The sequence below is a fragment of the Bubalus kerabau genome, chromosome 5 (assembly GCF_029407905.1).
Source record: "Bubalus kerabau isolate K-KA32 ecotype Philippines breed swamp buffalo chromosome 5, PCC_UOA_SB_1v2, whole genome shotgun sequence".
In the NCBI taxonomy this organism is placed as follows: Eukaryota; Metazoa; Chordata; class Mammalia; order Artiodactyla; family Bovidae; genus Bubalus; species Bubalus kerabau.
This window is the reverse complement of record NC_073628.1, coordinates 88265888-88291256: the sequence shown is the minus strand read 5'-3', so window position 1 is coordinate 88291256 and position 25369 is coordinate 88265888. Positions and strand designations below refer to the sequence as shown.

The 25369-nt window shown below is 48.4% G+C and overlaps 1 protein-coding gene and 2 long non-coding RNA genes across 26 annotated transcripts in view; 1 reads left to right on the top strand and 2 right to left on the bottom strand.

The window, feature by feature from the left end:
- SDCCAG8 (SHH signaling and ciliogenesis regulator SDCCAG8) overlaps nucleotides 1–25369 on the top strand; it is a 243024-nt gene that overhangs the window by 215349 nt on the left and 2306 nt on the right. Inside the window, exons 17-20 of one of the 24 annotated variants that reach the window (XM_055582132.1) lie at nucleotides 16783–16867; nucleotides 17137–17242; nucleotides 19517–19611; nucleotides 21560–22141. In XM_055582132.1, coding sequence (XP_055438107.1) covers nucleotides 16783–16867; nucleotides 17137–17242; nucleotides 19517–19611; nucleotides 21560–21586 — 313 coding nt within the window. In that variant the 3' untranslated portion in view covers nucleotides 21587–22141. Of the gene's footprint in view, nucleotides 1–16782; nucleotides 16868–17136; nucleotides 17264–19513; nucleotides 19679–21559; nucleotides 22142–25369 lie in introns of those variants that run through there. The other 23 variants (XM_055582130.1, XM_055582123.1, XM_055582122.1 and 20 more) reach the window with 23 other exon arrangements.
- On the bottom strand, nucleotides 6687–10857 carry LOC129652974 (uncharacterized). The gene is made up of 3 exons (XR_008714878.1): nucleotides 10672–10857; nucleotides 10081–10323; nucleotides 6687–7668 (listed from the first exon to the last, which is right to left on the bottom strand). It is a non-coding gene; the product is annotated as an uncharacterized LOC129652974 (long non-coding RNA).
- LOC129652973 (uncharacterized) lies at nucleotides 13287–13907 on the bottom strand. Its single transcript, XR_008714877.1, has 2 exons — nucleotides 13605–13907; nucleotides 13287–13425 (listed from the first exon to the last, which is right to left on the bottom strand). It is a non-coding gene; the product is annotated as an uncharacterized LOC129652973 (long non-coding RNA).

Genomic DNA, 25369 nt, shown 5'->3' with positions numbered 1-25369 from the left:
TCCAGTACAAAGAGTAAAAGAGAGTTTAAGAACTGAGACACTGAGAATGGCAGCATGTTGGCAGTATTTCAGCCGTGGACAAGTCCTCTGACCATTCTTGTTCTGAGAGGCTGAGGCAGAAGGAGCCATGAGACCTCCCAGTGAGAGCAGAGCTTTCGAGTTGGTTCTCTTCCCCAAGCTCTTTGGACATTTCAGCTACGTTTTAGGGCAAACAGATCTTATTTTATTCTCATTCCAGGGCCATTGCACATACGGTGCAGTATCTTTAGCTGCTAGAAAAGTTAGGCCTGCCTCCTCCAAGGGGGCTCTGAACCCTGAGGCTCTAGGTGTATCATAAATCGTGGTTAATGCAAGATGAAATGAATAGTCAGTCGATCCAATCAAAGAACTGGTCAGTTTGTCTGACCAAATCATCAGACCGGTTTGAATGAAGTAGCTGGGTCAGTGGAGGTTGCTGGTCTGTCCGGAGCTGCACCCTAGGGATGGGAGGGCGCTGAACAGCAGCGCCTTCCTTAGGCATTGAGCCCGCGCTTCCCTTCTCAGAGGCAGTGAGCCCAACTGCACAGGTCCCAGAAAATGGGGTCAAGTAAGAAGTGTTAACATCCAGGTTAAGTGGTATACTGTCGGAAATGGGAGGTTACCTTGCTTCTACAACTTCTATCACAGGAACACTGAGCAAGGAAAACACATTCTAATTTAACACATTCAAAATTTTGCTTTGTGATGATCAGTCTTCCCCCCACTCCAAGGAAATGAAGCCTAGGGCTTGTGTGACTGGGCTGCAGGAGAAGAAAAGGACGCAGCGATCTGACATCTGAATGTTTTCAAACTGTCATTATGTTTACGTACTTGTGGCTGAGGCATTTGATTTTTAATGTCTCGAGGTCATCAGAGAATAATTTGAAGATTGTCACCAACTTTTTCATAAGGAGCTATTTTCTACAGGGATAATAATGTTACCCAGAAATTTCAGATGAAGTGGTATTTCATTTTTTGTGTGAATTTTTTTCATTTATACTAAAAAATTATTCCTATCTCATATACATAGATTAACAACATTATTTTTTTTCATAACTCATTTCATACTGAACACAGTATTAGGCTATTCTTACTCTGTCTTCTGAATTTAGGATCAAGGGCATGGGGGTTGTCTGTGGAAAGCATAATTTTGATTATCTACCAATTGGAAGAAACTGCCACTTCAGTTCCTTTTACCATCCAAGTGTACCCTGGTCCCAAATTTGTCAGCATTAGAATTTCTTGAAACAATGCAATTAAACTGCAACATATTTCCTAACATTCTTAATTAAGACAGTAACTGGAAAATGTAGATTAACAGAAGTTACTGTTTTTATCAACATATTTTCTTTCTTTCCCTCCACCATCACATCCCCCTCCCCCCACTCTTTTTTGCTTTTAAATGTCTGATGTCAGTTTCGTCCACATGTACATTATGCACATGGCACCAAAGAAACAAAGTAAAAAATTCTCTTTTAATTCTGAGCTGCACGCCCAGCGCCACATGCACTGTCTGTTACATGTCGCTTCTTATGAGGTTCATGCTGGGAGTTTCTTTTTAAAGGCAAAGTGTTTCTGAAGGAAAGAGTTCAGGTTGGGCAGATTGTGTAGAAAAATCTCACTGTCTCTGAGTGGAATTAATATACTGATTATTCTGTGCAGGCTCAAACTGGCAGCATGTGCAAAGTTCAAGAGTGTCTGGGAATTGAAATATGGAGGAGAATTCGGGAGAGTGAGCAGAGACAAAGAATTGGAAGTAGGGTTTTAGACGTGAAACTAATGGTAACTTTGTAAGAAGGGAGAGGGAGTTCAGGCATTAACAACTGTGTCATCAAGCAGGACTTGAGATATTTTTATGGAATCATAAAATCATAAAAAAAAAGTCCTGTTTGTTGATCATAAAAGTCAGTTTAGTTATTGGATGAGAACAGGGGAAAATTAAAGATGTATCATACCCAGCACCTTTTAAATTTCCATTTCTTTAAGATATTTGCCAGTTTCAATTAAGTCACGTGAGAAGCTTAATCACTAACATAGATATTAAAATGGGTTGTAATATTTCTTCAGCATCTCTATTAGCAAGTTTTTTTTCTGTTTAATTAAAAATTTTTTCTGTTTAATTAAAATCATGAGTCCCCCATGATCAGCAAACTGATTAATTTTTGTTATTGTTTACAAATAAGGAATTGAATGTAAGAAAAGCAAACAATCACTCAGCACTTTCCCATCACAAGGAAACTTTTTCCACATTGCTTCTCAAGGGAAATAAATTGGGACGTGAGCTTGGAGTTAATGAAGCTTTCATCCGTTTCCCTCCTTCAACTGCCATCTCAGCTTAATCCTCTCCTGCCAAAGTCCAGAGGCCTTGCGAGCCCCCGCGGAGCCTCCGGAGCCAGATGCCGGCCAGCGGGCCTCCCCTGCCCCGCCCCGCCCGCGGCCGGCCCGCCCGAGCATGCGGCCACCCATCCGCGGACCGGGCCGAGCCACGGGGAGGGCGGGCCGCTGGGCTGCGTGGGGCCCACTGCGGCGGCGGCGGCGGGAGCCGGTGCTGGAGGCCGCCCTGCCCTCCGCGGGCGCCCGAGCGCAGGTGTGGGGCGCCAGAGGCGCTCTTGGAGCCCGGCCGACCCTTCAACCCGCAGAGACATCATTGCCCGGCGCTGGGTGGGACCCGGGCTGGCGGCTCCCAGAAGCGCCGTGGCCCCGGAAGGCTTTGCCTGGTGGGCTCTTGGAACGGGCGAGGCACCGGAAAAGACTCGTCCTGGGCGTGCACAGCCGCTCTTAAAGCCATCTACGGAATCTCACTAAAACTCTCTAAGATGAAGCCTTTTATTGGTGGCATCTAGGATGGGAGGGGGGCGAGGGGGACCTACCTTCTCTTTGGCAGTTGCTCTTTTCCTAAAGGAGGAAATTATCTCTGGGGTTCACGACTTAGGATACGAGGTCCTCCCATCACTCTGGGGGTTAGGGGTTGGAAAGATGTCAGTATCCTGACCACTGAGGGGTGGGATACAGCCTGAGCAGAGCAGCAGGAGGCTGCGGGACCACCCCACCTCCATCCCCCAGCACACAGCCCTGCTGTCTCTGTGTCCTGGAGCCCTTCATCCCCTCTGGTCATTGGCTGTCAGGGCAGTGATGTCTACTGCCCTTAACCTTGCTTCTCCCACCACAACCACTAAGGAACTGCCATCTACAGATTAAATGCTGGCTGGATGATTTAGCATGTCTGGGGTTTTTTCTTCAAATCTGTGCACTGTGGGCTGTAGAAATTCCTAGTGGGACTCAGGTACAACTCTGTGCCCACTGAGAGGGGCCTGCAGTGTGCTGCCTCTTGTCACCCAGAGTACTCCCCACCCCCCCCCCCCAACAAGGCCTCTCCTTTCCTTTTTCTTCTGCCCATCTTATTCAGAGCCCCCACCCTCTCTAAGACCATCCTGTGGTTATACCCTCAACCCTCTGAGTTGAATCCCATCTCCCTTGCCATTTCAAAGACTGCATGTTTTGTTCACACAGATGACTTCTGCGTGGAGCACCTAAAAGTTGATTGATGACAAAGAGATGGTGCTAGACATTTTTATTCCAAAGCAATCTCAGTGTCTGTTCTCTCTGCCATCTTCCTCAAGGCCACATGAGCTACATGGGGCATTTTGTTTACTTGTGCTACTTTTAAAAAAAAGAGTATGGAGTGTTGGAAGCCTGGACTGGTTCTCTTTCCACTTCTTAAAATTCAGAATTTTGCAGCCCAAACACAAAACAATTGATGTAGTTGGTTCCTTCTCCCCCACGATGGCGCATAAATGGGCAGGATCTGACTTCTCTGCTGTTTGAGCCCACTAGCAACCACATGAACCCTCCGGCAAGCCTAATCACTCTGATCTGCCATGGACCTTCTAGCTGGAAGAGTTATGCCATCATATTATCCCAACACTCTTCACTGTGTGGAGGATCCCCTTTTACTAAATGATTTATTACTCTTAGCAGAATTCCTTTGGCTGCAGATTTTATTTCTGAGTCACTCTGTTCAGCTCAATTGGTCGCCTTCAGTTACCGTGGCAACCAGCAGATGGGGTTCTTTGACAAGGGTCAGCGGGGAGGCTGCCTCAGTGTAGATGGAAGAGACGCTAAATAAAAAAGCTCTCAGCGTTGACAGTTCCGTAGTGGATGGCCAGGAGTAGTTATCGAATTACTTGCATTAAAACCTAATTAAACGTGTGCCACTAAGTGCACCGTGGTGGCTGAATCCGGTTACTTAGCCGCCGAGGGCTCACTCTCATTTCATCATACCTCTGTGACCAGTCTGACTACCTCAAGGGTGGGGCTGTCCAGCAGGAAGGGACCAGAAGGGATCCTCACTGCAGTGTGGAAGCTAACACTTCAGGACCACTCAGCACCAGGAGTATCCCCTTAGAACAGAATCTTCCTGAAAATGCCACACTGTGCAACTTTTCATAAGTATGGAATGATTTCTAAATAACTAGTTTTTGAAAAGAGAGTGCTCAGGCTTGAGTTTAGGCCAGGTGTGGAAGGACAGGTGGTGTGGGCTTTTCTGCTCTTACTTTTAAGTGGCCTGCCTGGATTCTACTCTGCAAAGGTTCTGATTTTCAACAGTTTTCAATCCTCTGTCCTGTTTTTCTTTGCACAGTGGGGTGGTGCTTACCATGACCCTGCTCTTGCTTTATAAAGAACTGACTAAGGGTATCTGAGACTTAAGGCAAACGGTGTTCTGGGTTCGTCAGAGTCTGAGATTCTTGCCATGTCAGCTCCTATGCCCGCTGTTTCTCTGATGTGGATTCCTTATGAGGCTCAGTCCTCCAAGGGAATTACAAGCTTAGCCTGGTCAGACAGCACATGCACTTTAAGACTGCAGGGTAGCCACCCAGCAGATGTTCCTAACTGACCTGAGGGGAAACTGTGCCTCCTTTGCAGAGGCAACTGTGTTCTAAGCAGTTGGTTCAGCAGAGAGCCGGCAACACTGTCAGGGGCTCCAGGGCAATGCCAGGGCCCTTCGAGTGCTCTTCTCAGGCTTGCCCAGGGTCCTGTGGCACCGGAGCAGCCTCCAAGGAGGTTTCCAGGCTGGTTTTGGAGCCTTCGGCCTCTGGTTCCTGCCCCCTTCATGCCAGTGCTAGGCTGTGGACAAGGTCAGTGTGGGTCCCAGACGAAGGAGTTAAGAACAGAGATTGAGAGTGTTTAGAAACTGTTATCTCAATTAGGTAGTGTACCAGCGTTTTATTTGTCTTTCACAAAACTATCAGTCTGCAATCGAGGGGAAGTGAAAAAACAACTGCAAACCCAAAGTTCTCAGCTCTCTTCACTGAGCTAGTTAGAAAAGCACTGAGCTAGAGAACGCCTTCTTTTTCGCAGCCCTGGTGTTAAAAAATGGCTGTGTCAGCCGTTTCTCAGTACATTGTCCAGTGTATCACCTTCATAAGGTCCTCGCCTAAAATCCTTATTTTTCGGTATGGAACAGAAGTCAGGCCTTTCAAAAAAAGGGTTTTGAAATGCTGCTGAGCACTAGATCTGGAGTCAAGAGATATGGGTTTCAGTCCCAGATTGACTCTAGACAGTCTGTGTGACCTTGGATAAGTCACTTGCACTCTCTGGGCCTCAGATTCACCATAATGGGCAGGACTGAATGGCCTCTAAGGTGCCTCTCATGTCTAACATGACCTGACCCTTCTGAAGAGACGAGCAGGGGTCTTTTCCTCAGTGCTCTCCTAAGCCACCACCTGCTTTACTCCACAGGCACCCAAGGCTCATTGGGAATTAGAGAGAATGAAAAATTAAAGGGAATCCCATTGTTGTTCAGTTGCTAAGTCATGCCTGACTCTTTCGAGGCTCCGTGGACAGTATTCCGCTAGGTTCCTCTGTCCATGGGGTTCTCCAACCCATGGAGTGCGTTGCCATTTCCTATTCTAGGGGATTTCTCAACCTAGGGATCCAACTCGTGTCTCCTGCACTGGCAGGCAGGTTCTTTACCACAGAGCCACCAACGAAACCAATAAGTGGGGGGCCTTATAGGAATGTAAACTGTCTTTATCAGAAATGTAAACTCTCTCCAGAATTGCATGACCATTAGAATGAATTTCTCCATTGAAATCATTATTGAAAAGGGTAGATTTGAGCAAAGGATATTTAAACAGCAAACCAGCCATAGAAACTGCCTTAATTTTCTAAGTGAGGATAACTGGCTAGAATGTGTTCCAGCTTCCTGAGCACACGGCTTATTCTCACTGATTCTGTATGGCCACAGCAATGAAAGAGAATTTCATAAAATGTGGCAGCAATTTTTAAGCACTGGAACAAAGTGCACCACTTTAAATTAATATGGTTTATTCACCAAATTAATTACCTAGAGCAGTAATTAGGGTAATTGGGTTTTCAAAACTTTGACTTGGGCAACCTAGGTGTACTGTTCCAACTACATAGCCGGCAGTATTTGAAGACAGGAACACTATAAAATTCTGTAAAATCATAGGATCGTAGAATTTTGGAGTTCAAAGAGAACTTAGTCATCTCCTAGCCCAGGGGCTGGCAAACTTTTTTTCTAGAGGGTCAAGTAATAAATATTTTAGGCTCTGTGGCCATATGGTCTCTGTCGCAACTCCCCAGCTCTGCTGTTACTGTGCAAAAGCAGCTGTAGACAATACACGAGTGGATGAGCGTGGCTGTGCTTCCATGAAAGTTTATTTAGGGGAACTGAAAGTTGAATTTCACTGGATGTTCATGTCACAAAATATTGTTTTTCTTTTAATTTTTTTCAGTCATTTAAAAATGTATATTAAAAATATTCTTAGTGTACACGTTGTACAAAAACAGACAGTGGACCAGGCTGGATTTGGCCTGTGGTGTGAAGTTTGCTGATCTATTTCTAGCTTATTCTGTCATTGCATATGTGAAGAAATTGAGATCCAAAGTGATCACACGATTTCCCTAAGTGTGTATGACTGACAGCAAAACTTAGGAGTAGACTAGGATAGTTTTCATTTATACATGGGCTGCTTTGATGATTAAAATTGGAGTCTTACAAAAAAAATCATTCTCCAGAAGAAGTCATTTTGTATGTGATTGATACTGTGAATTATAGCATACTCGTGGTTCTTAAACTTGAGAATTGATCAGAATCACCCAGAAGGCTTATTGAAACATATATTGCTTGGCTGCATCCCCAATGTTTGTGATTCAGGAGATCAGGAGGTATTTGCTCAGTTCTAAAAGTGGAGAACCTGAGGTTGAGAGAGGACAAGCCTCATGCCCAAGTAAAATCAGTAGTTTGTGATGGGATTTTGAACCCATACCTCCTGTTTCCAAGTCCAGTACTCATTCATCTCTTCTAGGATTCCTTTAAGTGACAGATTTCAATAGCATACCTAAAATTATTTGATTTACATGTTATGTTCTTGTGGCAACAAAGTTATTAAATATTAAAGTCTACTCACACTGTAGATGAAATTACAGTTATTACATTTGGCATAAACATTTTCTACTGGTAAGTGGTTTGCTTCTGACACATGTATCCAGCACCTTGCTAAGCACTGGAGTTGGAGAGCTGAATAAGATCCCGTTCCTGTCCTTGAAGATATTCATTGTTCAGTGGGAGAGGCAGACCAGCAGTGACTGTAGTAAGTGGGGATAAGCTGCATGGGATGGAACAAGCTGTGGAGGGATTTAGAAGGTTAAGGACTGATCAGAATCAATGTGGGCAGAGAGGAAGGAGGCAAGGAAGACTCAGAGACAGGTGACGAGGGGTGGTCCCATCCATGTGAGGGGGGCACAGAGGGAAGAGCATGTCATCTGTGGCTTGTTAATCCTGACTCTGCCCCCTTCTGGTTGTCTGGTGGTGGTGGTTTAGTCACTAAGTCGTGTCCAACTCTTGTGACCCCCATGGACTGTAGCCTTCTACTGTTCTCCAGGCAAGAATACTGAATTCTCCAGGCAAGAATAAGAATTCTCCAGGCAAGAATACTGGAGTGGGTTGCCATTTCCTTCTCCAGGGGATCTTCCCAACCCAGGAATCGAACTCAGGTCTCCTGCACTGCAGGCAGATTCTTTACCAACTGAGCTATGAGGGAAGCCCTCTGGTTGTCTGAATTTGGGCAAATGACTAACTTCACTGTGCCTCGCTTTTCTTATGCACAAAATACAGACAATAATAATGTGTACTGTGTAGGATTGTTATGAGAATTAATTTAGCTAATGAGTACAGTACTCCTTGAGTACAGTAAATATTAGAGCACTCTACTGGGGCTTCCCAGGTGGCTCAGTTGTAAAGAATCCTTCTGCCAATGCAGGAGACATGAGTTCAATCCCTGGGTTGGGAATATCTCCTGGAGAAGGAAATGGCAACCCATTCCAGTGTTCCTGCTTGAAAAATCCCACTTACAGAGAAGCCTGGCGGGCTACAGTCCATGGGGTCACAAAGATCCAGACAAAGACAATGACTAGTCATATTTTACAGTCACAGTACGTGCACCTTTGAAATCCATGTTAGTTGAAAAATTGCTCTTCATTCCCATGAGGAAGCCCCTCTCCCAGGGAAACCGTGGGTCTGAGCATTTTGAAAACACTTATCTCTGGTCTGAAAACATTTCAGGACAAAAGACATTTTACCATGACCACCACCGAAAACAAACCAACAAACAAAAAACCACCCACTGTAGTTTGGAGGGAGCTCCCAGGTTAAATGTTGAGTGAAACTCAAACCTCTGATCAAAAAACATGCATGCATGAAGTTACTGGCCACCTCTGGGTAAGTAGGGAGCTGGGCTGGAGAAAACATGTAGGGAGTGGCCCCACAGCACTGGCAGCACGCTCACAAGTGTTCATTTGATTATTATGCCTCATAACTTATTTAGACACTGCATATATTTTATATGTATCACATACAACATACAAAAATTTAAATATATGTATTCACTTGCTTTCACAGTATTCATAGCAAATGAGTGTCTGAAGCATAGGACCAGAGCTGGCAGCTTGCACTGCTTCTGTTTTGCATAAGATATTTTTCCCAGCCCACTCAGCTCCATAAAGTTGTTTTGTATTTCACCACTTGCTCCATCTTATCTTAAAGTCGTGCATATTTTTTTTTTTTTTAATGTTGGTTCTGATCATGCCTGCAGGGTGTGGCAGAGAGCATCACTGTTGGACCAATAGAAGCGTGCTTAGGCCTAGCTCATGTCCCAGTCTCCTTTCATTGTATCTGCATCCTGGGCCTTCTTGTTCCCATCGAAACTATTGCCCCTGCAATATGCAGGCTAAGTCTCTTAGCCGTGTCTGACTTTTTGTGACCCTATAGACAGTAGCCTACCAGGCTCCTTTGTCCATGGGATTCTCCAGGCAAGAATACTGGAGTGGGTTGCCATGCCCTCCTCCAGGGATCTTCCCTACCCAGGGATCAAATCCTCATCTCTTATGTCCCCTGCATTGGCAGGCAGGTTCTTTACCACTAGCGCCACCTGGGAAGCCCAACTGTGGCCCCTCCCCCATCGCTCCCACCCCCCACCCCCTGCCAGTAATTTCCAGGGAGACTTTGCCCAGGCAGGTGCATGCTGAGCACTCTACTCCAGCATGGGCACAACTGCTCTTCTCCTCCGAGAGACTCCAGTCTGCCCAGTGGTGACAGGTCCTTAAGGAAATGGACCCTGTACCTGAGATCAGGATGGTGACCCTGGCCTTGTGTCAGGGTCCTTCCTTGCGGTCACTCTGCCCTGTGAGGCAAGGGAGGCTCCAGGACTTCGAGAGAAGGGATAGCTTGGCCTGGCTTCAGCTCCGCTGGGCACTGGGACAGTACTGTACAGACAGTGGGCACATCCTGGGGGGCTCTGGGAGAGTAGGGGATTCCTGCCTGTTCTGGAGATGATGAGGTACAGGCAATGGGACTTGTTGTTTAGCTGATCAGTTGTGTGCTACTCTGAGTGACCCTATGGACTGTAGCCTGCCAGGTTTCTCTGTCCATGGAATTTCCCAGGCAAGCATATCGGAGTGGGTTGCCATTTCCTTCTTCAGGGGATCTTCCCTACCCAGGGGTCAAACCCATGTCTCCTGAATTGCAGGTGGATTCCTTACCACTGAGGCACCTGGAAAGGCCAAGAGAAAGGAGCATCCAACCTAGGCATTGAGCTTGGAAAGCTGAAGGTTCCGCTCTCTTTCCTCCTGTGTGAAACCTCTGCGTGGTTGGCAAGCTGTTGGCTTCTCCTTGCAGGAGGGGCTTCTGGCTGAAAGGCTTCTCCGCAGGTCCCTGAGAGCAGCCCCCCCTCTCTCCTTTAATTACTCCACGCCTGGTAGAGGGAATAGCTCAAAACAAGGGGCCTAAACAGAACATGAAATTGCAAACTCTCAGAAGGACAATTATGCTGAGACCTGAACACTGAAAACAAGTCATTTCCAGCCCTTTGAGATCAAAGTCCTCTGAGGACTTTGAGGAGTCATAGTCCAGGCAGAGGGGGCCCCCAGCTCTTGGGTGGAAGGAGCAGAAGGGTGCCTGGGGGCCACTGACCTCAGAGGCTGGAGAGAGGGTGAGACTACTCAGAGGGTAGGCCAGGATGCCTGTGTCCACCTGAGGGGGCCCCTGCACCCCTTCAGGTGACCCCTCCACAACCAGCTCCCCCACCCTTCAGAGCATCTCCCATTGAGCTGCCTCTTCTCTTGGCTCTTTACCTGGGGTGGAATAAGGAGGCCACCGAGCCGGTCTCTCAGGCTCAGGCTCACCTTGCCTGCTTCCTCTGCCTCCAGGAGGAGGGCTGCTTGCTTCCCCGGGTGCCTTCCTGCCTCCAAAAGCGCAGCTCCCTTTGTGTTGAAGACGTGTTTTCTCTCCTCCAGCACATCCGGCCCACTGGCTCAGGTCTCTCCATCCCCAGCTTGCACTCTTGCTACCTTATGCTCAGCCTAGCCCCTGTCTAGGATAATCACCTCTCTCCCGTGCCTGTAACCGGCTTCTGCCACAGCCTCCTTCTCAAGGGAGGGGACACTTACCAGCTGCCCTGCCCCTCCTGTGAGCCTCACCCATCTCCCAGCCTTCATCCTCACTCCCGGCACCCGCCAGTGTCCTCTGGCTCCCTGCCCTCAGCCTTGACAGGTGGCTGTTCCCCAAGACCTTGGCCTGGCCATGTTTCCTCTCTCTGCAAACAGAGGTTCTTGGCCAGTAGGTGGTAGGGGCCCAACCTGCTGTAACTATTGACATCATGAGAACTGTATCCCGAGGGTTGGCTGGTTTGCTGAGTCAACTCACTGAATTAGCCAACCACTAATGGTGGTTAAGAACACCTGTACTCGGCCAAACTTTGCCTCCATGCTCTACCGCTTATTCCCTGCATGACTTTGTGCAGGTTAAGTGAACCTGTCATTTTCAGTTTTCTCGTCTATAAAATGGGATGATGATCCTTTAACAAACTTGAACACCAGGCTTTCCCAGCACGTTCATGGCCTCACCTCTCAGTGGGTTTGATTGGCACAGCTAAAGATCCAGCCAGACCCTTCCTCAGACCCCAAGCTGAATCGCTGCTGGGTGGGTGAGTGGGTGTCTGACGGGACCTCACCCTGACCCTGCGCCTCCTCCCATTCTCTTTTGGTAAATGGCAATGCCATTGTCTGAAGCACAGCATCAATATTTGTTAGTTTAGGTCAGAGTATTACTGGGTCCAGCATTCCCTTTCTCCGAGAAGCCCACAGCCTGTGGTCAAGCCACACTGCCCACCCTTGTCTTTGCAGCACCTCCTGCCATGTGGAAGGCCCTGCCCTGGCACCTGCCAGACCAACACTGTTCATCTTTGCACATCCAACTTGCCAGCCGAGTGACCTTGGACTGTTCCTATTTCCTGTCCTATATCCAGGACTATATCCTAATATAGTCCTCTATCCTATTTCCTATCCAAGTGACCTTGGACTGCTGCTATTGCTGCTAAGTCTCTTCAGTCGTGTCCAACTCTGTGCGACCCCATGGACTGCAGCCCATCAGGCTTCTCCATCCATGGGACTCTCCAGGCAAGAACACTGGAGGGGGTTGCCATTTCCTTCTCCAATGCATGAAAGTGGAAAGTGAAAGTGAAGTCGCTCAGTCATGTCTGACTCTTAGCGACCCCATGGACTGCAGCCTACCAGGCTCCTCCATCCATGGGATTTTCCAGGCAACAGTACTGGAGTGGGGTGCCATTGCCTTCTCCTGACCTTGGACTAGTCCCATATAACTCAGTTTCCTCATCCTTAAAGTGGAGATAACAACAGTTCCTGTTTCATGAAGTTGTCATGAGCACTAAGAAGTTAATAAATAATAAGCACTTAGCAGGCAGTAAGCACTCAGTAGACGATGGTGATGACGGTGATCTTTCTCCTAAGTAGGCACAAGCCTTCCTGGCTCTCACCCTTGCCTCTGTTGACCCTGTGCTTTTATGCCTTGGTGATCCTCTCAGTGCAGCACCTGTTTTGTCTCCAAAATTAGTAGGGGAACTCCTAAGGCAAGGAATATTTTGTAACTCTCGATGTGTCATGAGAACTGTTTACCAAGGGTTGGTTGGTTTGCTGAATTTAACTCACTGAATTAACCAGCCTTTAATGGTGGTTACGAACACCTGCACTAGGCCTAGCCTTGCCTCCGTGGCCTGCCATTTATTCACTGTGTGACTTCATGCAAGTCAATTGAACCTGTCCGTTTCAGTTTTCTCATCTGTAAAATAGGATAATAATCCTGGCCATAGCTCTTAGGACTGTAGTGAGTTTTAATGGAGGGGTGAGCTCAGAGGCTCAGCAAACGTTAGCTGTTGTTTGTGGTGGTGGCTGCAGCTGGGATTGAATGAAGACGTGAACTTAGAAGGACAACAAAAATGAGAGCAGCAACCGCCACAGAAAATAAAAGACAGTGTATGTGCCAGTAGGACACCCCAAAAAAGCTAACTGACAGTAATAAAGCATTCGTGAATAGTGTGGGCTGGGTTGTACAGCGTTTGGAGAAAGCAGTTACAAAAAAGAACTATTTAACTTTAAAAAAAAAAATCTGTTTTCCCAATATTCAAAATAGACCTTGAGAGGGCTACCATTGAAATACTAGTATATTTCCTTAACAAAGTCCTTTTTATGTAAAATCTGGATTGTGGCTTTATTTTTTTTTTTTAACAAATGTGAGTTTGGGTTTTGTTGTTGTTTTTATTTTTTCTGAGCTTGTGACTGACTTTATTGCTGTAGTAAAGTGGCATGATAGAGGCTGACTCTGAAAAAAGAGGAAGCGTATTTTTTAAAGGGCCTCCTTAGAGGAGTTCGGGTTGAGTCACAGTGAGTCCATCCTTGGCTCTTCAGCTGTGAAGCTAGTGAGGCTTCAGCTTCTGGAGGGAAGGCAGGACTTTCCCACGGGTCTTACTCCTTTTATCAGTTGTACTTCTGCAGGAAGGAAGGGCTTCCCTGGCGGCTCAGTCAGTCAAGAGTCTGCCTGCAATGCGGGAGACCCACGTTCAATCCCTGGGCTGGGAAGATCCCCTGGAGAAGGAAATAGCAACCCACTCCTGTATTCTTGACTGGAGAATTCCACAGACAGAGGAGCCTGGTGGGCTACAGTCCTTGGGGTCACAAAGAGTCAGACATGACTGAATGACTAACACTGTCACTTGCCTGCGGGAAAATCCTGGGCAGCTGGTTTCGTGCTGATGAAAGGCTCACACCTGGGACTTGATTGATCTGGTCTGGGTGGGGCCTGGGCTCCTGCGTGACTGCTGCAGGGATCCAAGGCCCACAGTTTGCAGAACACGGCCAGCTGAGCCTCATCTAGGTTCTTCTGGGGCTCCTTTGGAGGAGGGTCTAGGCAGGAACCAATCCCATTTCTGGCGGTGAGTGGTGTGGCCAGCCCATGGCTGGCTGTTTATGCTGTGAACATAAACAGCCAGCCATGGTTCAGCCCAGAGCCCAGAGCCCTGGATCAGGTAGCCATTCTTTTCAGGAGCCCAAAACTACACACCAAACCCATCTATTAGCCCAAATATTATCTCATTGATCAATTCACAGAGCAAGGACCTCATGGAGGGTGACCACTCCTGTAACCTTCTTGACTTTAAGCCTTGATGGTATCATCTATTTATCACATGTTTCTCTTTCATTTGTTCTAAGCAAACATGAAGCCAGTGGGCTACTATCTCAGTAACTCTTAGTCTGTGGCTCTCTCTACACCCAAGACTTGATTGGAAGGGGAAAGCCACCTACACCTGGTGGTTTACAGAGCTTCCCTGCAAATGAAGAGGTTTTTTGCTTGTCTGATTTAAATCTCAAAGCGTTAGATTGTTTGCTTCTCAAGGGCAAGGCTGTTCTCAACATCTCTGAATCTTCAATGGTGCCTACTCCAGTGCTGCAGAGCAGAGTCACTACTCAGATCAGCTGCTGGATGAGCCTGGGCATAGTGCCCCCCTTTCCCAGGCTCCCCACCCACTGAAGCCAGCTGGCCTGGCTTCTCTGCTTCCTGAATGTTCTTGCTTCTCCCAGCCTCTCCATGCTGAGGATGCTATAGAGGAAAACTTCGGTTTGGTCTGATGCCAATGGGGTAGTTTTGAGACTTTGTTCTCAGGAAAAATTGCTCCACGTGAGAGCATGGTCAGTGGCAGTAGGGGCAGACTGGGCTTCCCAAAGCTGCAATGCCATGGGAATTTATTTTTCTCTCCTCCCATATTAGAGGGAGCAGGTGGGCATTGTAATTCATATAGTACAGATGCAAGAAAGTGCTCATACATGGAGGGACAGGACCAGACTGTAGCCCAGGCTCTGGGCGAGGGAGACCCTGAATCTTGTCCTAAAGTAAAAGTGAAAGTGTTGGTTGCTCAGTCGTGTCTTACTCTTTGCGACCCCACAGACTGTAGCCTGCCAGGCTCCTCTGTCCATGGGATTCTCCAGGCAAGAATACTGGAGTGGGTAGCCATTCCCTTCTCCAGGGGATCTTCCCAACCCAGGGATCAAACTCAGGTCGCCTCCACTGCAGGTGGATTCTTTTCTGTCTGACCCACCAGGGAAGCCCGAACCTGGTCCTGTGTGCGTGCGTGCTAACTCGCTTCAGTCATGTCTAACTCTTTGGGATCCTATGGTCTGTAGCCCGCCAGGCTCCTCTCTCTGTCCATAGGATTCTCCAGGCAAGAATACTCACCAGAGTGGGTTGCCATGCCTTGCTCCAGGGGATCTTCCTGACCCAGGGATCAAACACACATCTCTTACATCTCCTGCATTGGCAGGTGGGTTCTTTACCACTAACACCACCTGGAAAGCCCCTTTTAAGTATTTTGTGTGTTACTTGCTCAGTTGTATCTGGCTCTTTGTGACCCCATAGACTGCAGCCTGCCAGGCTCCTCTGTCCATGGGAGTCTCCAGGCAAGAATACTGGAATGGGTTGTCATTCCCTTCTCCAAAGGATCTTCATGACCCAGTGATCAAACCTGGGTCTCCTCCATTGCAGGCAGATTCTTTACCATCTGAGCCATCAGGGGAACCTGGTGCTCAGTTCAGTTCAGCTCAGTTGTGTCCAACTCTTTGAGACCCCATGAATTGCAGCATGCCAGGCCTCCCTGTCCATTACTAACTCCCGGAGTTCACCCAAACCCATGTCCATCGAGTCGGTGATGCCATCCAGCCATCTCATCCTCTGTTGTCCCATTTTCCTCCTGCTCCCAATCCCTCCCAGCATCAGAGTCTTTTCCAATTAATCAGGTCTTCGCATGAGGTGGCCAAAGTACTGGAGTTTCAGCTTTAGCATCATTCCTTGACAGCTCCAAACACAGGAAGGAGGATCTAAGCCTTGTCCTTGGTCCTTGCTCTCTCCACAAGCAGCCGTGGGCAGGGGGTGGGGCATAGGCTTGTGGGCACGGCCAGGGCTGGCTCCTACCAGGAGAGCATGTGCAGTGCCTGCTAGATGCCTGCCCCAGTATCTTCAGTTCAGACCTCTCATCCTTGCAATGTGGAATTCGGAGGAGGGGTGGTAGAAAGCCAGGTGTGACTGAAAACCCGGAGCACGGAGTGTTCTTAGGAGGGTGCAGGGGTGTGGACTGGGTTGCAGTAAGTGTGCCTGGTGGGGCAGCTTGAACAACCACCCGGAGCCGAGAAGGGGGTGGGTCAGGCAGTAGGTGCCACCTGAGCCGTGGGGAGGGTTGCAGGAGGCAGAGGACTCTGAGGCCAGTGTGAGTCAAGTACTAGACCCCTGTTAGGTTTCCCAGGGTGCAGTTTTAGGTTCACCTGTCTCCAGATGCTGGATCACTTTTAGCAAACAAGTCTACCCATTGCTCCCCGAGTCCTAAATGTCTGTCCTCGCAGACATTCAGTTGTGCTCAAAGCCCCTCCCCACCAAACGCAGCCGTCAGAGAGCTTGAACTGAGGGTGGGTTGAGCCCAGTGTCTCCTGAACAGTCTTCAAATTTCTTGACTCACTGTGGGATATGTAGCCTGGAGTTTTCTTGTGAAAATAGAACTTAATTCACTGCTGGTGCTTTTGGTCCACGAGGACCATGAGGAAGGGCATATGATCTACCCAACTTCTTCACAGACCAGTTCTCGGTAGTTGTTCAAGTCTAAATTTAATCCAAGCCTACACTTCCACGGGTGAGCGTGCTACTGGTTGTAGGAAGCCGTCTTTGGACAAATGTGGATAATAGTTTGAGTGAATTAGCAAGTCTGGAGGGGAGAGTCCATCAGCAGAATGACAAATATAGGATCTTTAAAGACATCTGGTCAGCGATGCCGGAGCTCGTGATTGACTGAGTGATTAATAATGGAAAACCCTTAGTTCAGTGTTTCCGCCTTCCCTCACCCACGTCCCCAGCCGCGGCCGGCCGTCTGCTCCAGCCTGCCAGAGACGTTTCCCGCTGAACAGTGGAGGCACTCAGGCCCCCTCATCTTTGAGCTCTGTGAGTTTAAGGTTTGAGTTTTTCTTCAGTTTTATCTGTGTGCTCCCTAAATAACAACTCACCGAAAAGACTCTCAATTCCCTTTCACATTTGATAAAATTCCATTGCCCTGAAGGAGTGCGTCCAGACGCCTCCGGCCTCCAGCTTCTAGCTCGCTGTCAGGAGCTTCCCTCCCACACCCAGAGCAGGGGAATACAGGGAGCGAGTGGGCGTCTTAGTCCCCCGGTTCTCAGAACCGGTCTCTAACTCTGTGGTGGCTTTTTCTCCAGGCTGAAGCAGCTGGACAAGCACAGCCACGCCACGGCCCAGCAGCTGGTGCAGCTCCTCAACAAGCAGAACCAGCTTCTGCTGGAGAGACAGAGCCTATCGGAAGAGGTGGGACATCTGAGATCCCAGGTACCGTGCGTGGCACCTCACCCACCGGAGAACACACTGCGATGCACATGGTCTTTTCCTTATCCTTTTTAAAAATTTTATTTATTTTTAATGGGAGGATAATTGTTTTACAATATTGCTTTGGTTTCTGCCATAAATCGGCATATGGTTGCCATTTACCATAGGTAAATGGCAACCCACTCCAGTATTCTTGCCTGGAGAATCCCAGGGACAGGTGAGCCTGGTGGGCTGCCGTCTATGGGGTCACACAGAGTCGGACACGACTGAAGCGACTTAGCAGCAGCATACATATGTATACTGGGGTTCCCTGGTGGCTCAGATGGTTAAAAAAAAAAAAAAAAAAAATCTGTCTGCAATGCAAGAGACCTGGGTTCAATTCCTGGGTTGGGAAGCTCCCCTGGAGAAGAGAATGGCTATCCACTCCAGTATTCTTGCCTGGAGAACTCCATGAACAGAGGAGCCTGGCAGGCTCCTGGGGGTCGCAAAAGAGCTAGACATGATTGACTGACTAACACTAACTAACTACACGTATGTCCCTTCCCTCTTGAACCTTCCTCCCACCTCTCACCCTTTCCCACACCTCTAGTTGTTACAGAACCTTGGTTTGAGTTCCCCAAGTCACCCAGCTAATTTCCACTGGCTATCTCTTTTACATATGGTAGTGTATATGCTTCCATGCTACGCTCTCCATTCGTCCCTCCTGGGACAGAGCTGTGTCTTACTAGACTGAAATTCCCAGGGGTCACATGGGTTAGCGAATAAGCTGGGAGGGAGACCCTGAAGACTGTTCTGGGCACAGTGAAGGGATGTGTGGGCCCTGGACCTGTCCTTTTTCGGGAGCTAAAGTTTGCACAGGAGAGCAGACCCACAGTGAAGCACCGAGCCACACAGGGCAGCACCGTGAGGGCACCCCCGCTGAGGGGTGCAGGAGGTGGGAGAGTGGGCCGGGCTGCAGTGGTCAGGAGACTTTCTGGAGGAGGTTGGCTTTGAACTGCCCCTGGAGGGTGTGTGTAGTTTGAATTGGTGGAGGAAAGGCATGCTCCCAATTAGGGGAGTCCTTGTGAACAGAATGTAGGAGTCTTGTTTTAAAACAGCTGATTGGTAATTGAGCTAATGTCTGGAGTGCTTGCAGAGGGTGTGGGAATGTTACATAGATAACATACATTAACTCCCTCTATCCTTGAACACACTTGCAAGATTGATTATTGTCTCTATCTTAAAGATAGGGAAACTGAGACTCAAACAAGAGCATACAGCTAGCAAGTAGGGATACTGAAAACGGAGCTGAAGTCTGACTCCGTGATCCAGACTTTCCCCGTTCAGGTTAGGTCTGTGGCCAGCGGCAGGGACAGTGGAGTTGGAGGATGGAATGAAACCGTCTTTTCACATATTGCTTCTCTTCCTGTCTAAGAGGCTGGGCTTTTTACCCCATTGAGTAGTCAGTTAGGATGAGGAGGTGGTCCCCAGGCTGGCCGAGGCCTCAGCCTCTAATCAGGAGTGCGCCAGGTGCTCCACGAGTGCCTGGGGGACACCATGCAGCAAGTGCTTGGAATGATTAATGGGAAAAATGCATCTGGAAGTGAAAATGACAAGAAGTCGTCTCATTCCATTTCCAAAATGACCATGAGCCCAAATACACTTTCTGGGTATTACGTTACCCTTACCATACCCTTCTGGGCAGGGTATTGAGGAGCCTCTGTCCTCTGAGTGCTTTTTCCCACTCAGCCCACCAGAGCCCTCTGCAAAGTCCTCAGGGGTTCCACAGTGAGCACCTCCAGGAACCAGTCGCTGAGCTCAGGCCCTGGGCTGGAGACACACCTGCACTGTCTGCTCCCAAGAGGCTGTTCCACACGCCCTACAGTCACAGGGTCATCCAGGAACATGGTCCCAGGGCCTCTCCCCACACACACCAGACAGCATCTCTGGGAGCAGGGCCCAGGAATCTGCATCTTAACAAGCTGTTTGGATAGTTCTGGAAGACACTAGGGATTGAGAGCCTCTGAAAGTGTTGGGAGGCAGAAAGAACAGAGAATGAGTCCAGAGTGCATCCATGTCACTAGGGCCTGAACAAGTTGAGGTCTCTTCTAAGCCTCAATGTCCACATCTGCATAGTGGGTAGCATACCAGCCTCTCAAAGGGACACTGGAAAGCAAACGAGGACAGCTGTGAGGTGCGTGGCAGGCTCTCTGGCGTATTGCAGGCGAAGAAATGTCAGGGTTTTTCTTTTCCTCTTTCTTTCTCAAACTGGAGAAGGTCCCGGGAGAAGCACAGGTCGGGCAGAGATCCTGTGGGGCAGCGGCCATGGAACGATGTGCAGTCCTGTCACCCAGCTCCTCCGACGTGCCCAGGTACCTCATCCTGCACTTGTGTGGCCCCACCATGACCAGAACTCAGCTTTCTGGGCAGGTCCTCAAGGTGGGGTTGGGGGAGTGCTGGGTGGCCCTCAAAGGTGGGAGGGGGCCCTGGGTGGTGCCAGCCAAAGGTTGGGGCCATCGGGCCTCCAGGCAGCTGGAGGAACTCAGGGCATGAGTGGAGCTACTGGCCTCTGAGAGCCGAGAAGGACTTCAGAATGTGGGTTGTGGAGAGTCTTGCACACAAGCTCCAAGCACGTGGCAGCCTCCCCTCTACTCTGGGCCAGAGCGTTATCCTCTGGGGTTTGCCTTTTAACTCCCCATCTGCCTACCTTCCAGTCCACTTAGAACTTAACACGGATCATCGATGCTTAGAAACCTCATCCAGGGCTTTAAAAAACCCAATAATTGCCAAATGTATTGTGAAATTTTTGTAAAATGCATTTTAAAAAAAGAAAAAAAGATTAACTTCTTCAAAATTCTTCATAAAAATCAGCAAAGCTTTTTTTTCCCTCTTTGCCTGAAGCAACAGAAATGATTTGACATCCTATGCTATCTGATACTGGCCCATCTGGCTCGTCTGTAAAGGGATCTTTCAGATTCAGATATTACATTTGGAGTTATTTTAATGTGGACATGACAAAGGAAATTTGGTCAAGAAAATGCTGGCTTTCGGTAGCAAGTCCTAGTGTTGAAAGACGAGGCAGGAGCCCAGGCAGGTTTCTACTCTCTAAATCAAAGGCCTACCCTTTGTACCCGAGTGTGGTATTTAGACCTATTTTTGCCCCAGAATGAACTTGAACTGTTGCGTTTAGCTTCTGATGAGGCCTCGAGGATGCTGTTTGTCCACAGCAGGTATTCAGAGGGTGCCTGCTGCCTCCTGAGGGTTCTGGAGTGACCAGACACACCAAGGCCACACCCACCTTTCTCCCAGAGAGAGTCCTCTGGTTTATCTCTGGTTTCAGGGTGGTTTAGCTAAAGGCTTCCATTTTCCCAGCCTGGATAACTTAATTTTGCACGTCAGCCTCTAAAAATCTCTATCCATTGAATTCTCACAAGAGAATGGATATTTTCTGGCCTGGGCAGCTGCTCTAAAGCTGAGTCACATCCCTCCAATTTGCTCCTATGCCTCAGTCCTGTGCCGAAGCAGATGACAAGTTCGGGTTGGCCTGTGGCCTCCGACAGGAAACATCTAGCCTGTTCAGAAGGCTTTATTATTCTGAATTGTTTCTGCTGAACTTCTGAAACATGCACAACAACATGCCTGGCTGATGGTCACAGTCCTAACTGCCGCTGTGACGTTTTTTGGCCGTGAGAGTTCCTGTATCCCCTGAACCACTGTGGGCCTGCGGTGGCCAGTCCAGCGAGAGCTAGGCCAGCCCTGTGGCTTACCCAGTGGACGTGGTTCAGTCTGCTGATCGCCGAGTTCAAGGCTGCTTTTCTGACTTGTTCTCAGTTTAGGACTGATGGGAAACAATGGCTCTATGAATCTCCTGCTTCTCTCTTGGAGAAAAACCTGCTGGAAAAATAGCTTTTAAAACAACATGAAATGGTATGTTAGTTCTAAGGGAGAAATGAGACATGAAAACACTAACCCAGCTTTACACTACAAACACGATTCTCCTCTGTGCTTTTCAAGCACCAGTAGAGGACCGGCTCTGTGGTAGGGCCTGTGGTTGGTGGGGGTTGCGGGGGTGTCTAGTATGTGGAACTTGGGTCCCAGAGAGTTTTGGTAAGGGCTGACAGCTGGGAGCCGGGTCAGAGGTCTGTGACCCAGGGCCTGGGGCTCTAACATCTGGCCAGGAAGGGTGGCTCCAGCTGGTAAGGAAATTAGAGTCTTTTCTTGGGGAGAATGGCATCTGAGAGATGGGAGAGAATGGAAATTATCTGTCCACTTAGAGGATGTCATTTATACCAAGATTATTTTATTTGTATGTTTCTCCAGTGGTGGATATGGTTTCAGCCAAGATAGCTCTGTCCCAACAGACTGCTTGACTCCATCCTCAGTGTTCAGTCTGGGAGAGATGTCTTTGTAGTCCCAGTTTAGAAAACAGCATCTGAAGCTGACTGATGGGTGATTAATCAGTTGGCCCTATGACTTTTGAGCATTTTTGGCAGTGAATTCACTTTCTAATTTGATTTAAACTTGTGTATGGATCCAGCAGACATATGTGATTATATTCAAAATCACGGACATTATCTCGCTACACCAAAGGATTCATAAAGAGAGCTGAAAACAAGCACAAGAAACAAAGGCAACAGATGATGACAAAGGGAGGAAAGGCCCATTTGTGACCTGAAGGAAAGGGAGGGGGGAGCCTTCAGAAATGTGAGCTCCAGGGTGCGCGGCTCAGCTCCCTTGAGTGCCTGCAAACCAAGCTGTAGGGTCACCCAGCAGAGACTTGGAGGTGTCCACAGAGTCTGTGGTGGGCCTTCCTTGAGCCCGGGGGGGCTTCACCCAGTTAAGTCGGCACTTTCATGACGCTAGCTACCTGCAGGACAGATGGTGCTTGATAGAACAGCAAATACACTGAATAAAATAAATTAAAAAGCCTCCTCCTGAACCAAGATTTTTTTGGAAAGAATTCTAAATAGATGAAAACAAACAATTTGATTTCAACCAAATTGTTGTTTTTTTGTTTTTATCCTGATTTTCACCCGAATTGTCAGTCTCAAAAATAAACACTGATACATTCCCAGAAAATATTTTTCAAATAAAAACTGACTCTGTTAAAGTTTGCCCTGATTCTTTCAAAACTGTGTACAAGACACTGTCAACCGAAGTGACTTGCATATTTTTTTAAATAAACTTGAACATATGCAGCTAAAATGTCATTAACTCCCTGCTGCCTGAGTGTTGTAAAAGAATGACGTAAGACCCCCTGGTGCCACATTTCTAACATAGGGGTCTTGTGACCCTCAGGGAAGCTTCCTCAAGCAACTCAAATAGCATAGTTTAACTTTTTCTTTTTTTCAACTGAAGGCCCTGTGTGTAATTAATATTGAAAAGTGCATACAGCTTTATTGAAGCCAAACTTGCTCTTCTGCTAACAGTTCACTTTGTCCAAGAGTGAATAATTTCAGAATAAGACTTATGGAAGAAAAATACATTGAATTTAACATTGCTTCAGATACATTTGCTCCACTTATTGCTTCCCGAGTCAGACATTACATTTTGCAATATAAATTCACAATCAAGATTTTAAAGGGAGCTAAATATTTTAATCCAATTAGACAAGTGAACAAAACACTGAATATTACATGTAGTGTAGATAAGTGGTTCTTGCCTTTAAAAGACTGTAATTCCGTCACATTACAACCCCAAATGTCAATGTTGTCTTTATTTTTAACGCTTTCAAACATGAGGCAGCCAGAGGCTCCACTCTCTGCTGTTGGTGACACTGTCTGTCCTTTGGGAAATTCTTAAAAATCTATTTACCATGGAAACACGGTTCGTACAAAACACAGACCCCTGCCCATGTGCAGGGGAAGTTTCTCGTGACTCATGGGATTCAAGAAAGCTGGAAGATGACAAAGTCGGGATCCCGCGGACGGTGGCAGGATCCGTCGCATGTGTTGGAGTGTGCTCTGGGGAAGAGATGGCGAGCAGATGCCAGCCACTGGCTAGTGGGTCCTCCCACCTGACCACTCCTGTCTGTGCATGGGGTCCCCTGCCTTGCCCCCATGTCTCAAGTCCCAAGTCCACATCGAGGTGCTGTTTTCCAGGAAGCTAAGGAATCACTGTCTTCACCTTCTTTCTGCAAGAAAGTCTGTCCTGCCTCTACCGGTGCCATCTTCTGGCTTCTCTAGTTCTTTTCCTATGTTGGAGCCCAGAGGCAGCAAACCCAGGCCCCAGAGTTCAGGGAAAATGGAGCTTGAACTCTGACTGCCACAGAGCTTTCATTGTCTGGGGCCCAGCCGGGCAGCCATGGGGGAAGAATAAAATGAGGGTCTGCGGCGACCTTGCTGTGAACTCCTGCCCATTTGGCAGCTGCGCCAGCCGGAGGGGAAGGCGGTTCAGCCAGAGCTTCGGTGACTTGTGCAGGGCAGAGGCAGGCCCCTCTTGACCTGGAGTCTGCAACCGTGAGCCCTGTGTTGGCGGAGAACTGCCTTCTAACAGGTCAGTTTTCACGTCTGAGTTGCATTTCTACAGAGTTCCACAGGACTGGGGAGGACAAGTTAATGACCATCCATAGGTCACGTGCCTTATGTAGTTCAGGTTGCTTGACGTATCTGACTGCTGCTTAATCCCACAAACACCAAACTTGGTGGCTCTTTCACTAAGTTGGTTGGAATAGCATTAAAAAGAGCCTGGAGTTTGAGGTCAAACTGCCTGGGTTCAAATCTCAGTTCTGGACCACTTCAGTTACGTTTTTAGCTTCCACATCAGTCCATCAGTCAATTTCTGGTTTAAAAAAAAAAAAAAATCAGTAATAGAACCAGTTTCCTTTTAAAAGGGAGCTCTCTGCATTACCAGAGCCCAGAAGACAGCATCCACCAGGGTGGCACTGAGGTCACTGTAGGCTTGAAACAGCCAGAGAAATCATTTAACATCTTTCTGCACAGGTTGAAAAATCAGGCCCAGAGAGGTGGAGTGAATAGAGCCGGGAAATGAATGGGCAGAACGAACTTCCAGAGAGACTGGTGTTCATTCCCCGGGCCTTGGGCTGCATGGAAGGGGGAGATGGGGGTCTTCTCTCCCAGGCAGTGGCCTGGAGCTCGGCCCCAGCTGAGCAGCTACAGAGCTGTGGCCTGGCTCCCAAAGCGGGGGCAGCACGAGGCAGGTACCGGAGGCTTCCCTGGAGCTCCGTCAACTGAGGCCAAGCTCTGAAATACCCCACATGGAGGCTGGGGGAGGGATTCTGTCCTCTTGAGTTAAAAATAGATGCTTTTCTGCCCAGAGGCCTGAGGAACAGGTTCTTTTTTTTTTTTTTTTTAAATCCTGGTCAGAGACAGAAGATGTACACATGAGCAAAGGAGGGAGCCAGAAGGGGAGATATTCCACTGCTGCTAAGAGGCCACGTGGAGACGCGTGGAGAAGAGACAGATGGAAACATGGAGCAGGCCAGGCTCTGAGCCTCCCCGTGAGGCCTTGCTGGTGCCGCAGCGTCCCTGGGCCACAGGCTTGGGAGGAAAACAGAGAAGGCTGGGCTGGACCCCAGGTGTGGTTGCTTGGGGAGCTGTTCAGATCACCCAGAGAGACTCATTTTTTAAACTCTGAATTAAGTTAAACTTCAGTAAAAAATTAGACGCACAAGTCAGGGTCTGTGGAGAGAAGGCTCCGTTAGTGTTTAACAAGAAAACGAGTCAGTGATATGGGCTTGCAGTTGGGGAGCATTTATGTCGTCCGTGGACAACCCTTCAGAGCAGCAGCTGCCAGGGGGCTGTCAGCCCTCCGCCCTCTAGGGGGTAGCCACCAACGACTGCAGGTGTGGCCAGAGCGCCACGGGCCGCGGCGAGGGGCCCTGGTGAGAAGTCTGGAAGGCACAGTGATGGGAAGAGGGTGGCCGAGGGCCCCAGCCACAGTTCACACTGGCTGCGTCCCACTGGAACATACAGCCAGACCATGACCACTGTGGTGCGGACGATGAGCCCCCTTTCTGGAACTAGGCACAGCTGATGTCCTAAGTGATGGCAGATGAGTAGATGTTAGTAGTGTTAGTTGCTCAGTCGTATCCAACTCTTTGTGACCCCAAGGACTGTAGGGCTCTTCTGTCCACAGGAATTCTCCAGGCAAGAATACTGGAGTGGGTTG